The sequence below is a fragment of the Pseudoliparis swirei genome, chromosome 22 (genome assembly GCF_029220125.1).
Source record: "Pseudoliparis swirei isolate HS2019 ecotype Mariana Trench chromosome 22, NWPU_hadal_v1, whole genome shotgun sequence".
Lineage (NCBI taxonomy): Eukaryota > Metazoa > Chordata > Actinopteri > Perciformes > Liparidae > Pseudoliparis > Pseudoliparis swirei.
In genome coordinates, this window is record NC_079409.1 from 23525099 (window position 1) to 23543890 (window position 18792).

Here is an 18792-nt window from a genome sequence, read left to right on the forward strand (position 1 = left end):
TGTCCTCATATCCTCATGTCCTCACGTCCTCACACCCTCATGCCATCATATCCTCACACCCTCATGTCCTCACACCCTCATATCCTCACGTCCTCACACCCTCATGCCATCATATCCTCACACCCTCATGTCCTCACGTCCTCACACCCTCTTGTCCTCATATCCTCATGTCCTCACACCATCATATCCTCACACCCTCATGTCCTCATATCCTCACACCCTCTTGTCCTCATATCCTCACACCCTCATGTCCTCACGTCCTCACACCCTCTTGTCCTCATATCCTCATGTCCTCACACCATCATATCCTCACACCCTCATGTCCTCATATCCTCACGTCATCACACCCTCATGCCATCATATCCTCACACCCTCATGTCCTCACAGCCTCATGTCCTCATGTCCTCACGTCCTCACAGCCTCATGTCCTCATGTCCTCACAGCCTCATGTCCTCACGTCCTCATGTCCTCATATCCTCACATCCTCACACCCTCATGCCATCATATCCTCACACTCTCATGTCCTCACGTCCTCACACCCTCATGTCCTCATATCCTCATGTCCTCACGTCCTCACACCCTCATGCCATCATATCCTCACACCCTCATGTCCTCATATCCTCACATCCTCACGTCCTCACACCCTCATGCCATCATATCCTCACACCCTCATGTCCTCACACCCTCTTGTCCTCATATCCTCATGTCCTCACACCATCATATCCTCACACCCTCATGTCCTCATATCCTCACACCCTCTTGTCCTCATATCCTCATATCCTCACACCCTCATGTCCTCACGTCCTCACACCCTCTTGTCCTCATATCCTCACGTCCTCACACACTCATGCCATCATATCCTCATGTCCTCATATCCTCACACCCTCATGTCCTCACACCCTCATATCCTCATATCCTCACGTCCTCACACCCTCATATCCTCATGTCCTCATATCCTCATGTCATCACACCGTCATATCCTCACGTCCTCACACCCTCATATCCTAATACCCCCTTATTTTATTATTTTATTTTTGTATCTTACTATTCTATTTGTTTTGCCCTCAGAGACGATGATGCTCCTCCCCCTCAGAGACGATGATGCTCCTCCCCCTCAGAGAGGATGATGCTCCTCCCCCTCGGAGAGGATGATGCTCCTCCCCCTCAGAGACGATGATGCTCCTCCCCCTCAGAGAGGATGATGCTCCTCCCCCTCAGAGACGATGATGCTCCTCCCCCTCAGAGAGGATGATGCTCCTCCCCCTCAGAGACGATGATGCTCCTCCCCCTCAGAGAGGATGATGCTCCTCCCGCTCTCCCCCTCTCCCCCTCTCCCCCGCTCTCTCCCCCCCCCTCCCCCCTCTCCACTGACAGAGTCGCCTCCCCCCGGCCATCGGGTGAGGCCTCTCAGGACAACACGGCGTGCCGCTCAGTGATTGATCGGAGTTTCTTTCAGCCATTTAGAATCCAGGCGCCGCTCCAGCCGGACGAGGAGACGGCTGGCGGTCGCCTGGAGGTCGGGGGTCGAACGCTTTTCATATTTCCTGCTTTCCGTTGGGAATGACGTCGACGTCACGCCTAGAAATCCTGTGAAGTCCATCAGCAGCACGAGGTTCTCCCCTCAACGGGTCCCTGAACACACCGCACGGAGGACCAATAGAACAGCACATTAGCATGCAGCTGGGTGTTTTCCTGTAAGTTCCTAATGCGGCTGATTTAAAGTGCTCCTCTTATAAGAGACGCTCAACCCAGCGGGGAACACACCACGGAAAAACTGGTCAAAAGTAAGTAAAGTTCCTCCCTGGGTCCAGCAGACAGTCAGAACCTGAGTTCTGCTCAAGATTCAAGATTCAAGATTCAAGATGTTTTATTTGTCACATACACACACAGGGTGTGCAGTGAAATGAAAGTGGCAATGCTCAGCAGGAATGTGCAAGGGCAACAAGTACACACTATTTACAATAAAAAACAACACAATATTTACAGTAAGTGTGTGTGTGTGTGTGTGTGTGTGTGTGTGTGTGTGTGTGTGTGTGTGTGTGTGCCTAAGAGGGGCAGTTGTGTGGGTCTATGTGGGGGTCCTGGTGAGGTCGGAGTTCACAATCCTGATGGCCTGAGGAAAGAAACTCCGTCTCAGTCTCTCTGTTCTTGCAGCGTGACTACGGAGGCGCCTGCCTGACCGCAGCAGCTGAAACAGTCTGTTGTTGGGGTGGTGAGGATCCTTCATGATCCTGCCGGCTCTGGTTCTGCACCTCCTGGTGTACAAGTCCTGCAGGGTGGGGAGTGTAGTTCCAGGCCCACCCCAGGAGGCCATGCTCCCCCTCTCTCTCTGGACACTCGGAGCGTCTTCGTGCCCTCCATGTCAACCTGTTCTCCTGGTTCTGATGACTCATCGGAGCTCCGCCTCTCTGCCACACACGGGCTGGGCCCGACCGCCACCGGCCCCCTGAACACGAGGAGACGATGAAGAGCAGCTGAACTCAGAGGAGGACGTGACGTTGATTTAAGTCTTGCATTCATAAAAGTAGGACAACAAATAATACATGAGCCATTATAACCATGTTTAAGCTAGCTCGTAGCTAGCGCTAGCTACTAGCGTGACAGTCTGATATCCGTAGGGAATCTGTCCGAAGAGCTTTTTAATGTCCTCATTGTGCTTCTTTCTTTTTTAAGTACCGGTTCAGGCACCGTTTAGGAACCGGTACCGTTTAAAAAGTACCGATTTAGCACCGGCATCGGAAGAAAACAAACCGACACCCATCACTCCTCACACACGTGACTCAGATGGGTAAATAAACTAATCACCAAACTGAACGCGTCCTTATTGCATCATAATCCTGTTGTTGTGGTTTATGAGGACCAACCGCCCCCTCCAGCCCCTCCCTCCACGTGAGGCACGCCTCTCGCGCCGCATGGCCGCCATCTTGTTTCTCCGCTGATGTTTTCAAAGCTCTTCGTCCGTCCGGAGGAAGACGAGGCGTCTCAGGACGGAGGTCCTTCAGCTGCTCTTCACACTCAGACAGCTTCTGTGGCATGAAAGAGAATCTGACGGAGCTGAAGACCTTCACAGCTCTGCAGCCTCCGTCAGCGCTGCACCGATCCAACAGAACCGGGCCGCCGAGGGGAGCCGGCCACAAGTCACAAGAACCGACCGGGCCAATTATACTGCAATATCAAATATATAGAGAAGGATCAGTGCTCAGCGTGACCCCCTGAATACTGAGAGAATGGACCGGTCCGACAGAATAAATAAATAGAAACTCTCTGACCCCCGTCGGGTCGGAATGGATCGGCCCGGCGGTGGGAAGCCCACACACACACGACTGGCTCCTGACACTTCTCTGGTTCAGGACGTTCCTGCTGGCCTACATGTGGGTTTCCAGGCAGAATGCAGGTCACATGACTACAAGAGAGGATCAGTGACGTCTGCAGCGAGAGGCAGAGGCACTTTGTCTCCAGAACACCTCGGCCCGACCCGCGGCCGCGCTGCTTACCAGATGGTTGTCGGTTCGGATCCCTCCACCTCCAGGTAGTCCAGCTTCTCCTCCATCTGGAACTCGGTGAACACGAGGGAGATGGTGTCCCCCGGCTCGGCCAGGACGGTCCACCTGCACTCGCCGCTGCTGCCCAGGCCCCCCGCGGAGGCCCCGCTGGGCACGTCCAAGCTGGAGATGAGGCCGCTGGGGCCCCGCAGGGTGCCGCCGCACATGTCCTCCGCTGGGGGGGAGAGAGACAGACACATGGGGAGAGAGAGACAGACACATGGGGGAGAGAGAGACAGACACATGGGGGAGAGAGAGACAGACACATGGGGGAGAGAGACACATGGGGGAGAGAGAGACACATGATGGAGAGACACATGGGGGAGAGAGACACATGGGGGAGAGACACACATGGGGGAGAGAGATACACATGGGGAGAGAGAGACACATGGGGGAGAGAGAGACAGACACATGGGGAGAGAGACACACATGGGGGAGAGAGAGACACATGGGGGAGAGAGACACACATGGGAGAGATACACATGGGGAGAGAGAGACACATGGGGGAGAGAGACACATGGGAGAGACACATGGGGGAGACACATGGGAGAGAGACACATGGGGGAGAGAGAGACACATGGGGAGAGAGAGACACATGGGAGAGAGAGACACATGGGGGAGAGAGAGACACATGGGGAGAGAGACACATGGGGGAGAGAGAGACACATGGGGGAGAGAGACACATGGGGAGAGAGAGACACATGGGGGAGAGAGACACATGGGAGAGAGAGAGACACATGATGGAGAGAGAGAGACACATGGGGAGAGAGAGACACATGGGGGAGAGAGACACATGGGGGAGAGAGAGACACATGGGAGAGACACACATGGGGGAGAGAGAGACACATGGGGGAGAGAGACACATGGGGGAGAGAGAGACACATGGGGGAGAGAGAGACACATGGGAGAGACACACATGGGGGAGAGAGAGACACATGGGGAGAGAGATACACATGGGGAGAGAGAGACACATGGGGGAGAGAGAGACACATGGGGAGAGAGAGAGACACATGGGGGAGACACATGGGGAGAGACAGACACATGGGGGAGAGAGACAGACACATGGGGGGGGGTGGAGACACATGGGGGAGAGAGAGACAGACACATGGGGGGGAGAGAGAGACACATGGGGGGGAGAGAGAGAGACACATGGGGGGGAGAGAGAGACACATGGGCTCTGGGTTATTTCAGAGCTACTACTCAAAGGTCAACACGGGGTCAAAGTGTCTTCAGGCATAAAACATGTCACCGTCTCCTCAGATTAATGCAAACCAGAGAACCAACAAGGAAGAACTGAGAGACACAGGGGGTCAGGTCCAGAACCTAGTCCAGTTCTACAGTAGTCCAGTACTACTACTAGTACTGGACTACTGTAGTACTGGACTACTGGACTACTGTTGTACTGGACTACTGTAGTTCTGGACTACTGGACTACTGTAGTACTTTACTACAGTACTACAGTAGTCCAGTAGCTGCTAACATTATAAACATGAGTTTCTAGTCAGTAACAATGGGCAGAATTATTAATCTGCTCATTCTGCAGTTTGTTTATCTTCATCATCTCTTCCTCTCTCCTCTCTTCCTCTCTTCTTCTCTTCCTCTCTACCTCTCTTCTTCTCCTCCTCCTAGAGTCATAGTTCATCACAGTCCTCTGAGTTCATGATGCTGTGGAATGTGTGTGTGTCTCCAGCGTGGGAAGCGGAGCACGCCAGCATTAAGGATGCACACACACACACACACACAGACACTCACACACACACACAAACACTCACACACACACACACAGACACACACAGACACTCACACACACACACACAGACACTCACACACACACACACACACACTCTCAGTCACACTCTCTCACACACACACCCCACACACACACTCTCTCTCTCACACACCAGGCGCTGGTGTTGAGCCTCCAGCCTGAGCTGAGGGTGGAGGCGTGATGCGTCTCCACCCTCAGCTCATCCCGAGCGCCTCCATGTTCATCTTGTATTTTATATTTATCCCAAAGAGATCGCGGCGCATGCGGAGAGTAATTGGCTGTAACCTGAAATTAAATGGACATTAAATCCCTCTTGGCCATGAAGCGGTGGAGAAGTGTAAATAAGGAGAAGCAGAGTGAAGACACAACAACACAAGAGTGCAACCCAGAGACACCGAGAGGACAAGGCGAGGAGAGAGAGAGGGATTCAACACAGGAGAACCAAAGGGATGGAAACAAGATAAATGTCACAGAGATCTGGAGGCAAGTCTCACAGGTAAATGTTTGCAAATGTCAGCTGCTGGGCCCCTGACCCCTGACCCCAGAGGCCACGCTCTGCATCTCACGCAGGAGCTATGTGACCCCGCTCCGTTTCCCCGCGGGTCATATTACCAGGATTCAGACAAAAAGGGATAAATATATGTTGTTTTTAACTTATACTACATGTCTGAAAGGAACCGTGTGTAAGATGGTTGCAGATTGCATCCAACTGAACATCCCTCCAGTGGTTGGTTTGTCCTCCTGGGCTCCCGTAGACACCTGGCTCTGTAGGAGGACCTGCTCCCTGAAACAGTTCACTCTCAAAGGGAGTGAAAACACAACTGTCCTTTAAAGAGGAATATATACACACTGGTGAGAACATGTTGAGGACTTTTATATTCCATTTCTACCAATGTATCCTCCTCAATCCTCATCCATCCTCCTCCATCTCCCTCCATCCTCCTCCATCTCCCTCCATCCCCCTCCATCCTCCTCTATCCTCCTCCATCCTCCTCCATCCTCCTCCATCTCCCTCCCTCCATCCTCCTTCATCCTCCTCCTCCATCCTCCTCCATCTCCCTCCATCCTCCTCCATCCTCCTGCATCCTCCTCCATCCGGCCTTTGCTCTGTTAAAACAGAAACAGTGACGTGTGCGGCCAGCTGCCTCTTTGGATTTGGAAAGCGTGAGGATGAGTCTGAGCTTTCAGAGCTGCAACAACGAATCAAAACCATCGCTAACAATTAATCAACTTGTTGATAGTGCCACAGGCTCTCTGAGAATGACACTGGACTCGATAGCCCCTCTGAAGAAGAAGACAGTGAGGAAGAGGAGGTTTGCTCCCTGGTATAACCCTCAGACCCGCAAACTAAAGCAAACGTCACGAAAACTTGAACGCATATGGCGTTCAACTAATCTGGAAGAATCCCGCTTAGTTTGGCGAGATAGTCTTAAAACTTATAAGAAGGCCCTCCGTAGAGCCAGAGCAGCCGATGACTCATCAGTAATAGAGAAAAATAAAAACAACCCCAGGTTTCTCTTCAGCATTGTAGCCAGGCTGACAGAGAGTCACAGCTCTGTGGAGCCGAGCATTCCTATAAACCTCAGTGGTAATGACTTTATGAACTTCTTTAATGAAAAGATTTTAACTATTAGGGACAAGATTAATATTCTCTTGCCCTTAACCAGTGATCTGTCCTCAAGTGGAATGGCCTTGGAAACCGCTGTATGCCCTGGTGTATATTTGGAGGGCTTTTCTCCCATCAACCGTGACCAATTATCTTCACCGGTTTCTACTTGAACACGTCTACCTGTCTCTTGGACCCCATCCCGACGAGGCTGCTTAAAGACGTTTTGCCTTTAATTGGCAGCTCTCTATTAGATATTATCAATGTGTCTCTGCTAACAGGCCACGTACCACACTCCTTCAAAGTGGCTGTTATTAAACCTCTCCTGAAGAAGCCCACTCTGGATCCAGAGGTGTTGGCTAACTACAGACCGATCTCTAACCTCCCCTTCCTCTCCAAGATCCTTGAGGAAGTGGTCGCAAATCAGTTGTGCGACTTTCTACATCAGGGGTACTCAACTTCGGAGGCCAAGAGGGCCACATTTAAACCACAACAGGTGCAAAGGGCCACAAATTACTATTAACATATATTTGTACCATTTTATTCACTGTATTTATTACTACCTAATTTTCACACGATTTTGGTTGGCTAATTATAATTCAGGGTTTTTCCTGGGTCAAAATGGGTCTTCGGTGCTCCCAAAAAATTGTTTCTTTGCGCTGTCTTGATCGTCTGTTCGAGCAGGTCGGACTGTTGAGTGAGTGATCAGCAGCTGACCGCTCGGTCCATTCGCGCACCTCACAGTTGCGTATTGATCAGACAAGAAGACACGCTTATCAACTCCAGTGTTTCCCCTACCATCAGAACAGGGTGAAATCTCCACCCGCCACTCTGTAATTTTCGTCTACCCCCCCCCCCCCCCCCCCCGTCAACAACTCATCTCGGCTCGTGCGTGCCAGAGCTCCGATGCCGACGCGCGCCCTAGTCCCGCCCCCCTGAAGCTGTAAACCTAGGAGAAACACTGAACTCGATTACGATTGATCAAAACAGAACGAGGGTTCGGCTGTAGCCTCCTTGAAACATACTATTGAGAACATATTCGCTGACATGCACCTGATGAACACAGTTTTTATTTTTTTTATTTTTTCCATCGCGGACTTTTTTTTGCCTTAGGCGCTCGGGAAAACGGCTTAGGCGCGCGCCCAAATTTTCTCTATGCAGGGAAAACCCTGATAATTATTATGCATTTATAACCAGGCATGTCGGGGGCCACAAAATAAGCGTCCTGTTGAGTAAGTCTGTTCTACATCATAATAGTTTATTTGAGGACTTTCAGTCAGGATTTAGAAAACACCACAGCACCGAGACAGCACTGGTCAAAATTACAAATGACCTCTTAATGGCAGCAGATAAAGGACTCCTCTCTGTACTGGTCTTGTTAGACCTTAGTGCTGATAGAGGACTCATCTCTGTACTGGTCTTGTTAGACCTTAGTGCTGATAGAGGTCTCATCTCTGTCCTGGTCTTGTTAGACCTTAGTGCTGATAGAGGACTCCTCTCTGTACTGGTCTTGTGAGACCTTAGTGCTGATAGAGGTCTCATCTCTGTCCTGGTCTTGTTAGACCTTAGTGCTGATAGAGGACTCATCTCTGTACTGGTCTTGTTAGACCTTAGTGCTGATAGAGGTCTCATCTCTGTCCTGGTCTTGTTAGACCTTAGTGCTGATAGAGGACTCCTCTCTGTACTGGTCTTGTGAGACCTTAGTGCTGATAGAGGACTCCTCTCTGTACTGGTCTTGTGAGACCTTAGTGCTGATAGAGGACTCATCTCTGTCCTGGTCTTGTTAGACCTTAGTGCTGATAGAGGACTCATCTCTGTCCTGGTCTTGTTAGACCTTAGTCCTGATAGAGGACTCCTCTCTGTCCTGGTCTTGTTAGACCTTAGTGCTGATAGAGGACTCATCTCTGTCCTGGTCTTGTTAGACCTTAGTGCTGATAGAGGACTCATCTCTGTCCTGGTCTTGTTAGACCTTAGTGCTGCATTCGACACCATTGACCATGACATCCTATTACAGAGACTGGAGCAGTCGATTGGCATTTCAGGCACGGCACTAAGTTGGTTTAAATCCTATTTATCAGATCGATCTCAGTTTGTATTTGTAAACGATGACGCCTCGATAACCACCAACGTTAATCACGGAGTTCCACAAGGTTCTGTGCTTGGACCAATTTTATTTACCTTATACATGCTTCCTCTGGGCAATATTATCAGGAAACACTCCATAAACTTTCATTGTTATGCAGATGATACTCAACTATATCTATCGATAAAATCAGAGGAGAGCAACCGACTCGGTAAAATTCAAGCATGTCTTAAAGACATAAAAACATGGATGACCTGCAACTTCTTGATGTTAAACTCAGACAAAACCGAAGTAATTTTACTCGGCCCTGAGCACCTCAGAGATCAATTATCTGGTGATGTGGTTTCTGTAGACGGCATTGCCTTGGCATCCAACACCACTGTAAAGAATCTTGCCATTATCTTTGATCGGGACTTGTCCTTTAACTCCCACGTAAAGCAAATCTCAAGGACTGCATTCTTTCATCTACGTAATATTTCAAAAATCAGGCACATCTTGTCTCAAAAAGATGCAGAAAAATTGGTTCACGCGTTCGTTACTTCGAGACTGGATTACTGCAACTCCTTATTATCAGGCTGCTCTAATAAATCTCTTAGGTCAACTCCTTATTATCAGGCTGCTCTTATAAGTCTCTTAGGTCAACTCCTTATTATCAGGATGCTCTTATAAGTCTCTTAGGTCAACTCCTTATGATCAGGCTGCTCTAATAAATCTCTTAGGTCCCTCCAGTTGATCCAGAATGCTGCAGCTCGTGTTCTCACTAAAACTAAGAAAAGAGATCACATCACTCCTGCACTAGCTGCTCTGCACTGGCTCCCAGTAAAATCAAGAATCACTTTTAAAATTCTTCTCTTAACCTACAAAGCCTTGATTGGTGATGCTCCATCATATCTTAAGGAGCTTGTAGTACCATATTGCCCCACTAGAGAGCTACGCTCACTAAATGCGGGACTACTTGTAGTTCCTAGAGTCTTAAAAAGTAGAATGGGAGCCAGAGCCTTTAGTTATCAAGCTCCTCTTCTATGGAACCAGCTTCCACCTTCAGTCCGGGAGGCAGACACAGTCACCTCGTTTAAGAGTCGACTTAAGACTTTCCTCTTTGACAGAGCTTATAGTTAGGGCTGAATCAGGTTCACCTGGTCCAGCCCCTGGAGACGCTGCTATAGGCTTATAGCTGCCGGGGGACGTTTAGGATGCACTGAGTACCTATCTCCTTTTTTTTCTCTCCTTAAGGATGAATTTTCATCTCTCCATCACACGTTACTAACTCTTTCTCCCCGGAGTCCTTGTGACTTCACGTCTCATGGGGTCATCGGACCCTATGAGACGACATAGATCCTATCTGCTGATGGAGCATCGAGGTCTGGGTCGTGGAATTCCTGCTCCTGACTACGCCACTGTCCTGTTGAGACTCCGCCCACTGTTGAGACTCCGCCCACTCCTCCTCCCGCCATCTGCCTGATGGATCGTGGAGGTCTCCATCGTGGAATATGCCTACTATGAACTATTCATCCACTCTGTCACATTCATTGAATGTATTTAAACTCTAAATCTGTCCTTCTGGTCACATGACATCTATTGCACCTGTCCATCCTGGAGAGGGATCCTCCTCTGTTGCTCTCCTGAAGGTTTCTTCCCTTTTTTTTCCCCCTGAAGGGTTATTTGGGAGTTTTTCCTGGTCCGATGTGAGGTTTTGGGGCAGGGATGTCTATGTGTACAGAATGTAAAGCACTCCGAGACAAATTTGTAATTTGTGAAATTGGGCTATACAAATAAACTGAATTGAATTATTAGAACAGTTGGCCACTAATCTCATCATCGATTGGCCGAGTCACAGTAAAGCGTCGTCACTTGAAATTAATGTTTTGTTTTCATCCGATTCATCGAAAAAATTATCGACAGATTAATCGATTATTAAAATAATCGTTAGTTGAATCAGTTTGTTGGTCAATTTGTACATAAAAAGACAAAAGTTAAATTAAAACAACGATTTGTATTATGTTCAACACCAAATTGAAGTTAGGGGAAAACAAGGAGCAGGTGTAGGACTCAACATGTGATCTATCCAAGAACACGTGATCTATCTAAGAACACGTGATCTATCTAAGAACACGTGATCTATCTAGGAACACGTGATCCGGCTAAGACCACGTGATCTATCTAAGAACACGTGATCTATCTAGGAACACGTGATCCGGCTAAGACCACGTGATCTATCTAAGAACACGTGATCTATCTAAGAACACATGATCTATCTAAGAACATGTGATCTATCTAAGAACACGTGATCTATCTAAGAACACGTGATCTATCTAAGAACACGTGATCTATCTAAGAACACGTGATCTATCTAAGAACACGTGATCTATCTAGGAACATGTGACCTATCTAAGAACACGTGACCTATCTAAGAGCACGTGATCTATCTAAGAGCACGTGATCTATCTAAGAACACGTGATCTATCTAAGAGCACGTGATCTATCTAAGAACACGTGATCTATCTAAGAGCACGTGATCTATCTAAGAACACGTGATCTATCTAAGAACACGTGATCTATCTAGGAACACGTGATCTATCTAAGAACACGTGACCTATCTAAGAACACGTGATCTATCTAAGAGCACGTGATCTATCTAAGAACACGTGATCTATCTAAGAACACGTGATCTATCTAAGAGCACGTGATCTATCTAAGAACACGTGATCTATCTAAGAGCACGTGATCTATCTAAGAACACGTGATCTATCTAGGAACACATGATCCGGCTAAGAACACGTGATCTATCTAAGAACACGTGATCTATCTAAGAACACGTGACCTATCTAAGAGCACGTGATCTATCTAAGAACACGTGATCTATCTAGGAACACGTGATCCGGCTAAGAACACGTAATCTATCTAAGAACACGTGATCTATCTAAGAACACGTGACCTATCTAAGAACACGTGATCTATCTAAGAGCACGTGATCTATCTAAGAACACGTGATCTATCTAAGAACACGTGATCTATCTAAGAGCACGTGATCTATCTAAGAACACGTGATCCGGCTAACAACACGTGATCTATCTAAGAGCACGTGATCTATCTAAGAACACGTGATCTATCTAGGAACACATGATCCGGCTAAGAACACGTGATCTATCTAAGAACACGTGATCTATCTAAGAACACGTGATCCATCTAAGAACACGTGATCTATCTAAGAACACGTGATCTATCTAAGAACACGTGATCCGGCTAAGAACACGTGATCTATCTAAGAACACGTGATCTATCTAAGAACACGTGATCTATCTAGGAACACGTGATCTATCTAAGAACACGTGATCTATGTAAGAACACGTGATCCGGCTAACAACACGTGATCATGTGTGCTCGTGTGGCTGCATTAGTGCCGTGTGAGCAGGTGGAGATCTGAGTCTCTTCTAAGCAGACTAAATGTTATTTTAATGTTTTACTTTGCAATAGGAGGAACATATCGCAATAGAAAATAACAGAAGAGTAAAAGCAGCGTTGACTGAGCTCCGGATGTGTTGGAGGCTCTAACTGAACATTTAGCGTGTAAAAAACACATTGACACTTTTTTAAATTGTCAAATGTGGAAGGAAAAAAAAACTATCACAATTATCCCCGAGCGTGGCGAGCGTCTGCGGCTCGACGCGTAGAATCGATCAGACGTTAACGCACAGCGGCACCACGCACTGCAGATTGTAAATTAGGCCTCGAGGTGCATGCAGACAGCAGGAGGAACCGCAGGGAGCCGTTCAGCACGCCGACCACCCAGTGCTGACGGCTCGGAGGCCAAAACGTGGCCAGTGTGGCAAATGATTGGGGGGGGGGGGGGGCTCTCAAACCGTAAACAAATATGAAAGCCCGTCTTTGTTCCTCAGATCTTTGAAACCCCAGAATAGGATTCTGGAACAGAAATACATAAATAGCTCCTCACATCGTGCTCTCTGAAGCGGCTCCGTGATGACAGACGTGCCGCTCTTTGAACGCCGCAAAGACGGGAAGAACGGTGACGTCTAGACTCAAAATATCAAACACGGCGACGTGTACCGGCCGCCGTCTGAGAGCAAGAGCCATGTCCTGTGTGAAGGAGGAAGGAGGCGCGGTCTCGCCGCCGGCTGTTGAGTTGAGATGCAATCAGAACGCTGCTTCCTGGTCCTCTAGCTCAGCAGCGTGTTTACCATTGGAGCTGATTTCATTGCGCAGCAAATGTGAGGAGATGCTTGGGAGCAATGTGTCGGTGCACATCCGCCCTGGAACGGGTTTCTGTCTGTTACCGTGTGAACCGGACAAATAAACAGCGCCAGCTTTAGGCGCTAACTGTTCATGACGCCGTACGGGTTCCACATGTTCACCTCAGCGCTCAGTGGAGGCCGAGCCACTCGAAGAGGAGCTGATGCCCCGCACGGCTCCGGAGACGAAGGAGGACGCGCCGTCTCTTTAAGAAACGGTGGCAGAGTGAGGAAGAAGATGGCGGTGAGGATGAAGAGCGCTTGAGCTGAGCGCATTGACATCAAGCTAACGCTTCTCTCCCTTTGATTTACATCACTTGTCTTTCTACTCACAAATCCCCCCCCAGGGTAGAAGGTGTATACTTGACACTACCTTGTGTTTTTCTTTTGTAATACTCCCTGTGTTAATGCAACGGCCGTCTACAGTCACTCATTTACTCTGCTGGTGTGTTCCATATTGATACGGTTGAGAAGTAAAGATATATATACACACATATATATATATATACACACATATATATTAGGGATGCACCGATCTGATCGGCGCCGATCCATATCGGCCGATATTGCCATTATCAGTTTTGATCGGCGTTCTCAAAACGGCCGATCAAACCGATCGATCAGATGACGTAACATCTGCGAGAAAAACTATCAGACGTTTCAATCGCCGCGCACGGCAACGGAGACGATGCGCCCGGCGAGGGCCGCAGAGTGAGAGGTCAGAGGGGATCCTCACCACCGAGCGGCGTCCCCGTCCCCCGAGTTGAATCTCTGGGTCGACTCAGCCGACTCTCACATGTCTGCCCCTAGAGATGCTCACGGTAAACACATTCCATCAGGAGCAAAGAGGGTTTGATCAAGTTAGCGGAAAGAACCACGTGAAACAACATCCGTTTATCAAAATAAGATGTCGACAAATCATACACGAACATATAAAAGTAAACAATGAACTGATTTTGTATCTTTATAGATCGTTTCTGAGATTAACTTAACATTAAAACATTTTTACTGGACCAAAGAAGAGTTTATAAAAATAAGTCAGACTTTTGTATGTTAAAAAAAGTCCTGTAAATAGATTTCCCCAAGAGCTCCAGGAAATGAATAATGCAGATGTGTTCCATACATATCTGAAATCCCGTACAATAGCAATCAAACAATTTTAATGTATCAATTAGGACATTTTTCAAAGTAAAAGTCCTAAATGTTTAAAGAAATGTGTCATTTCTTTCATGTTTGAGTTGCTTTATATATGTATTTCCTCATAGTCCTAGGCAATAATGCTACACAATAAATAGAATGCTTCAATCGACACCGTGATCGGTGATCGGTATTATCGGTGATCGACAGATACTGATTTCAGTGATCGGTGATCGGCACAAAAAACCTGATCGGTGCATCTCTAATATATATATATTAGTGCTGTGAAAAATAACGCGTTAACTCAGTTAATTCAACTACAGGTTTAACGAGTTGTTGTTTTTTTACGCATTTAACGCATGCGCAGAATGAGCTTCCAATCCGTCTGTTGTTGGTCGTCGGGACGAAAAAAAAGTCACTTGCAAAATGAGCTTCCAATCCACCACTTCAATCTGAACTCTGTCCGCTCTCATGCAGACGGTCTGTTCATCGGTAATGATCCTTCCGCAGGTTCACCTCCGGAAACCTTGTTACGACTTCTACTTCCTGTAGATCAGGGTCTCAACACGTCGATCGCGACCTGCCAGTCGATCGCGCGGTAGTGTCGGTAGATCGCATGACATTAAAGAGATTGGCCCGCCCCTGACATGTTCTCTAGAGCACGTCTTTGTTCTTTTATTAAACTAAACGTCTGTTGTTGATCGTATCTCCACAGCAGCATGTCATTTCTGTCTCTTAGCGTTGCGTTAACACTTATCGATCTCCGTCTCGCGCCGCAGAGCTCCGTCTTGCGCGCATCGGGACCGAGCAAAAAAAAAGTCACTTGTCAATCTGTCCACCTTTAGATTGTATCATGGTGGAGTTAATGGTTGACAAACAAGAGAAAAATGTTCTGTTTAACCCTCCTGTTACCTTTACATTTACTAACATATTTTACCCGTGGGGTCAATTTGACCCCAGCAATTAAAACCTCCAGAAAATTATTAGAATTAATATTGCTTCCCAAGTTTAAGTGTGAGGTTCTTTATGTTTGTTTGTTGACTACCTAAATAGCCCTTTAAATAAATAAAAAAGTTGATATTTCTGATATGTTTGACACAGTGAAAAACAGCCTGGGGTCAAATTGACCCCAAAGAACACCGACATTAAACATTGAATGGGGTCAAATTGACCCGAAAGGTAACAGGAGGGTTAAACATTCTGTTTAAGATGAAGATGTATTAATGTTCCATATGGAAGAAAACTGCTAAATAACTGCTGAGTTGCAGCACCATTGTATAGAAGAATGTATAAATGTATATATCCGTCTTTTGTCATAAATCTCTATGTTCTCACAAAATATACCGAGAATATCGGTAATATGTGATTAATCATGATTAATCCACAAAAACCTGTGATTAACCCGATTAAAAATGTTAATCGTTTCACAGCCCTAATATATATATATATATATTATAATAATACAATTTCCTTGCATCACTGCATCACGCATGTTGCTGCATGTCATTTTTGGTGCTTAATGGAAGTTCCAATGGATGCCGAGGCATTCTGTGGATGGATAATGAGAAGAGGATTCAATAAACTCGGGGTGGGGGTTGGTAATTTGTGTTTACTAAAAATAATGACATTCACATCGTATTATTATCCGGAAGAAATCAATGGATATTGAATATGAGGATCACCGTGGTAACCCAATTCCTACTCTTACAATGGAGGCTCGTTATCAGGCGCATTAAATTAATAGAAGGACGTCTGGCAGCGGCTCGGATATCGAGCCGTTTCGATATTCGCAGTAACTGTGGGGGACAGTTTAGCACTCGCCGGGATCGAAAGCATTTTCAATTTGAGTAGCAGAGAGTTGGAAAGGCGTCGCGGAGGGAGCCGGCTCCAGCCCGGCCGCATTAGCAGAGATAGAAGTGTAGCGGAGGAGTAATGTTCCTCTGGCCGGCGTCTCGGCGGACCGTATTCTCACGTTACCACGACGTCCTGGTTTGCCGTCTCGCTGCCCGGCTTAATGAACGTCCAGGGACCAATTAAGTCAAGTCAAGTCAAGTCTTTTATTGTCAGATACACAGAATGACACAGGGTCAGACTGGGCACTGAAATTCTTAGGACAAGGCACCACACAACAACTATCATAGCCGAACATAATATAACATAACATAACATGACATACACACTGTACAAGAACTCTGAACATAATACTAACATATAATACACATAATAACTAAACTACAGACAAATGGGAGTAGCAGGTAGTGAAAGCAGGTAGTGCAATAGAAAGTGTAAGTGTAAGTACAAGGCTGAAAGTGACAGTGTATGTAAAGTGACGAGTGTAAAGTGTCGAGTGCAAAAGTGTCGATCGTGTGTCAGTGTCCATTGAGCAGCCTGATGGCTCTCGGGAAGAAACTGTTCTCCAGTCTCTGTGTGCGAGACCGGATCCTACGGGACGCCTTCCAGAGGCAGCGGGGTGAACAGGCTGAAGGCTGATGATGGCAGTCCTTTAGGATCCTGCCAGTCTTCCTGAGGCATCGTGTGGTCTGTGTCCTGCAGGGCTGGGAGCTCCCTACCGATGATGAACTCCAGTCCTGACCACACGACGTAGGGCCTTGCGGTCCTTGGCTGTGCAGGATGGGAGGAATCAACATGCGGCGAGAGAACATTCATCCTCCTTCCTGTGAGGAGGCTGCCGTCTCAGGATGAGCTCAGCTTCATGGCATGAGGAGGCTGCACAGGAACTATAGTGTATTATTATGGGATGCCTATAACACTGACAGCCCTGCCATGCCATCAACTCAATACTAGAGATAAATAAGCATCATGGTTGTGTGTGGGTTGTTTTATATAAGGATCAAAAGGACATCCTGAGAAACTGCAGTGAGACTTTTAATTAAATGAGAATTGACAACGCTGTCCAGCAAATATATTTAGACCTGGTAATTACAGTTTAGCAACGAGGTTTAATGTTTGGTAAAATGTGGTTATATGTCTTTATTATCCTGCTTTTTTGTAATTGTTATTATCCTGCCTTGTCCTCTCCTCCTCTGTTCCTCTCGTCTTCCTGTCAGCCAGCTCACAGCCACAGAGGACTGGAGGAGAGGAGGACTGGCAGAGATGAAAGAGGAAGAGAGGGAAACAAAAGGAGGTGACCGGTTGAGGGACTGAGGTGTGTGTGTGTGGGGGGGGTTGTGTTGCCGTGGGTTTTGTGTGAAACAATTGGTGATGAGCAGAAAGGGCAGCATCGCTCAGGAAATGAGATCAAAGGACCATCTGCCTACGTTCAGGAGCTGGATTTAGAGGTGTGTGTGAGTGTGTGTGTGTGTGTGTGAGTGTGTGTGTGTGTGACAGAAATAAAGCAATCGAGACGAACACCATCCTTGAAATGGAAAGGAACCTTTTTTTTTCGTTCCATCCGAACTTCTCATTTCTGAATCACGTCCTGAGCGTTTTCTGTCTGTCCAATGATCTGCTTTCTTTGGCTTGTGTATTGAGATGGGCGGGGGGGGTCTCTCCTCTGTTGGGATGACTTTGCACATCTCAGACCTGGTCGTCCACTAGCGTCTCGTTGTGGTTGATATGAATGTCCTCTAGTCCTGGTGGGTCGAACGCCGAAGTGGAAGTGCTAAAGACGAGAAAAGAGCTCCAGGTCCATTTATCATCAGCATGTATTCAACCAGCAGCTTCAGTTATTTCCTGCTTTTCGCCTCAATAACAGATCTGTGCTGACATGAAGAGGCGATGAAATCACACACAGACTCCAAACACGCCAAGGTGGAAGATGATGGATTTTTGAAGAAGGTTATTTTCAGTAAAACACAAGAGCAGCCGGTTGTGTTTGATTGAAAGGAAATGATCAGAATGTCTTTCACTCAAACCCTGAAGCAGAGCCTGAGGTCTGGGTCTCTGACGTGTTTGTTAATGTAGCCGTGCGTGTTGCATGTGAGCGCCCACTGGCTAGCTGATAGCCGCCGCTCTGACAACAACGTGGTCGTGGAAGAGTGGCTAAACCTGGTGTAAACCTGGTGTGTTCCAGTACACACACTAACACACTAAAGGTGCGTTCACACCAAAAGCGGAAATTTTTTTTCGCGCTACCAAATCCCATGAAAAGTCAACGTACAGACGCTTGTGGCTGCGATAGACGCGACATTTTCCCGGGCGGCGCGTTTGGGGCGACGCGATGTGGGCGACGCGTTTACAGCGGCACAATTTTAGCCCCGAGTTGAAATATTTCACTTTGAGGCGTCATCTGGCAACTCGGGCCAATCGGCTCTTGAGTTCTCTCTCGTAGCTGGAAGCGGAAGTCCTTCAGACGTAACAATGACTTCATCGGTGAAAGTGACCGAGCTGAGTGAGCCTACGGGTGATGTCATGTATAAATTTATATATATATATATATATATATATAT

The 18792-nt window shown here is 47.4% G+C and overlaps 1 protein-coding gene across 1 annotated transcript in view; it reads right to left on the reverse strand.

Moving 5' to 3' along the window:
• csmd3a (CUB and Sushi multiple domains 3a) overlaps nt 1–18792 on the reverse strand; it is a 306306-nt gene that overhangs the window by 214204 nt on the left and 73310 nt on the right. Inside the window, exon 5 of the mRNA XM_056445250.1 lies at nt 3495–3717. Coding sequence (XP_056301225.1) covers nt 3495–3717 — 223 coding nt within the window. The remainder of the gene's footprint in view (nt 1–3494; nt 3718–18792) is intronic.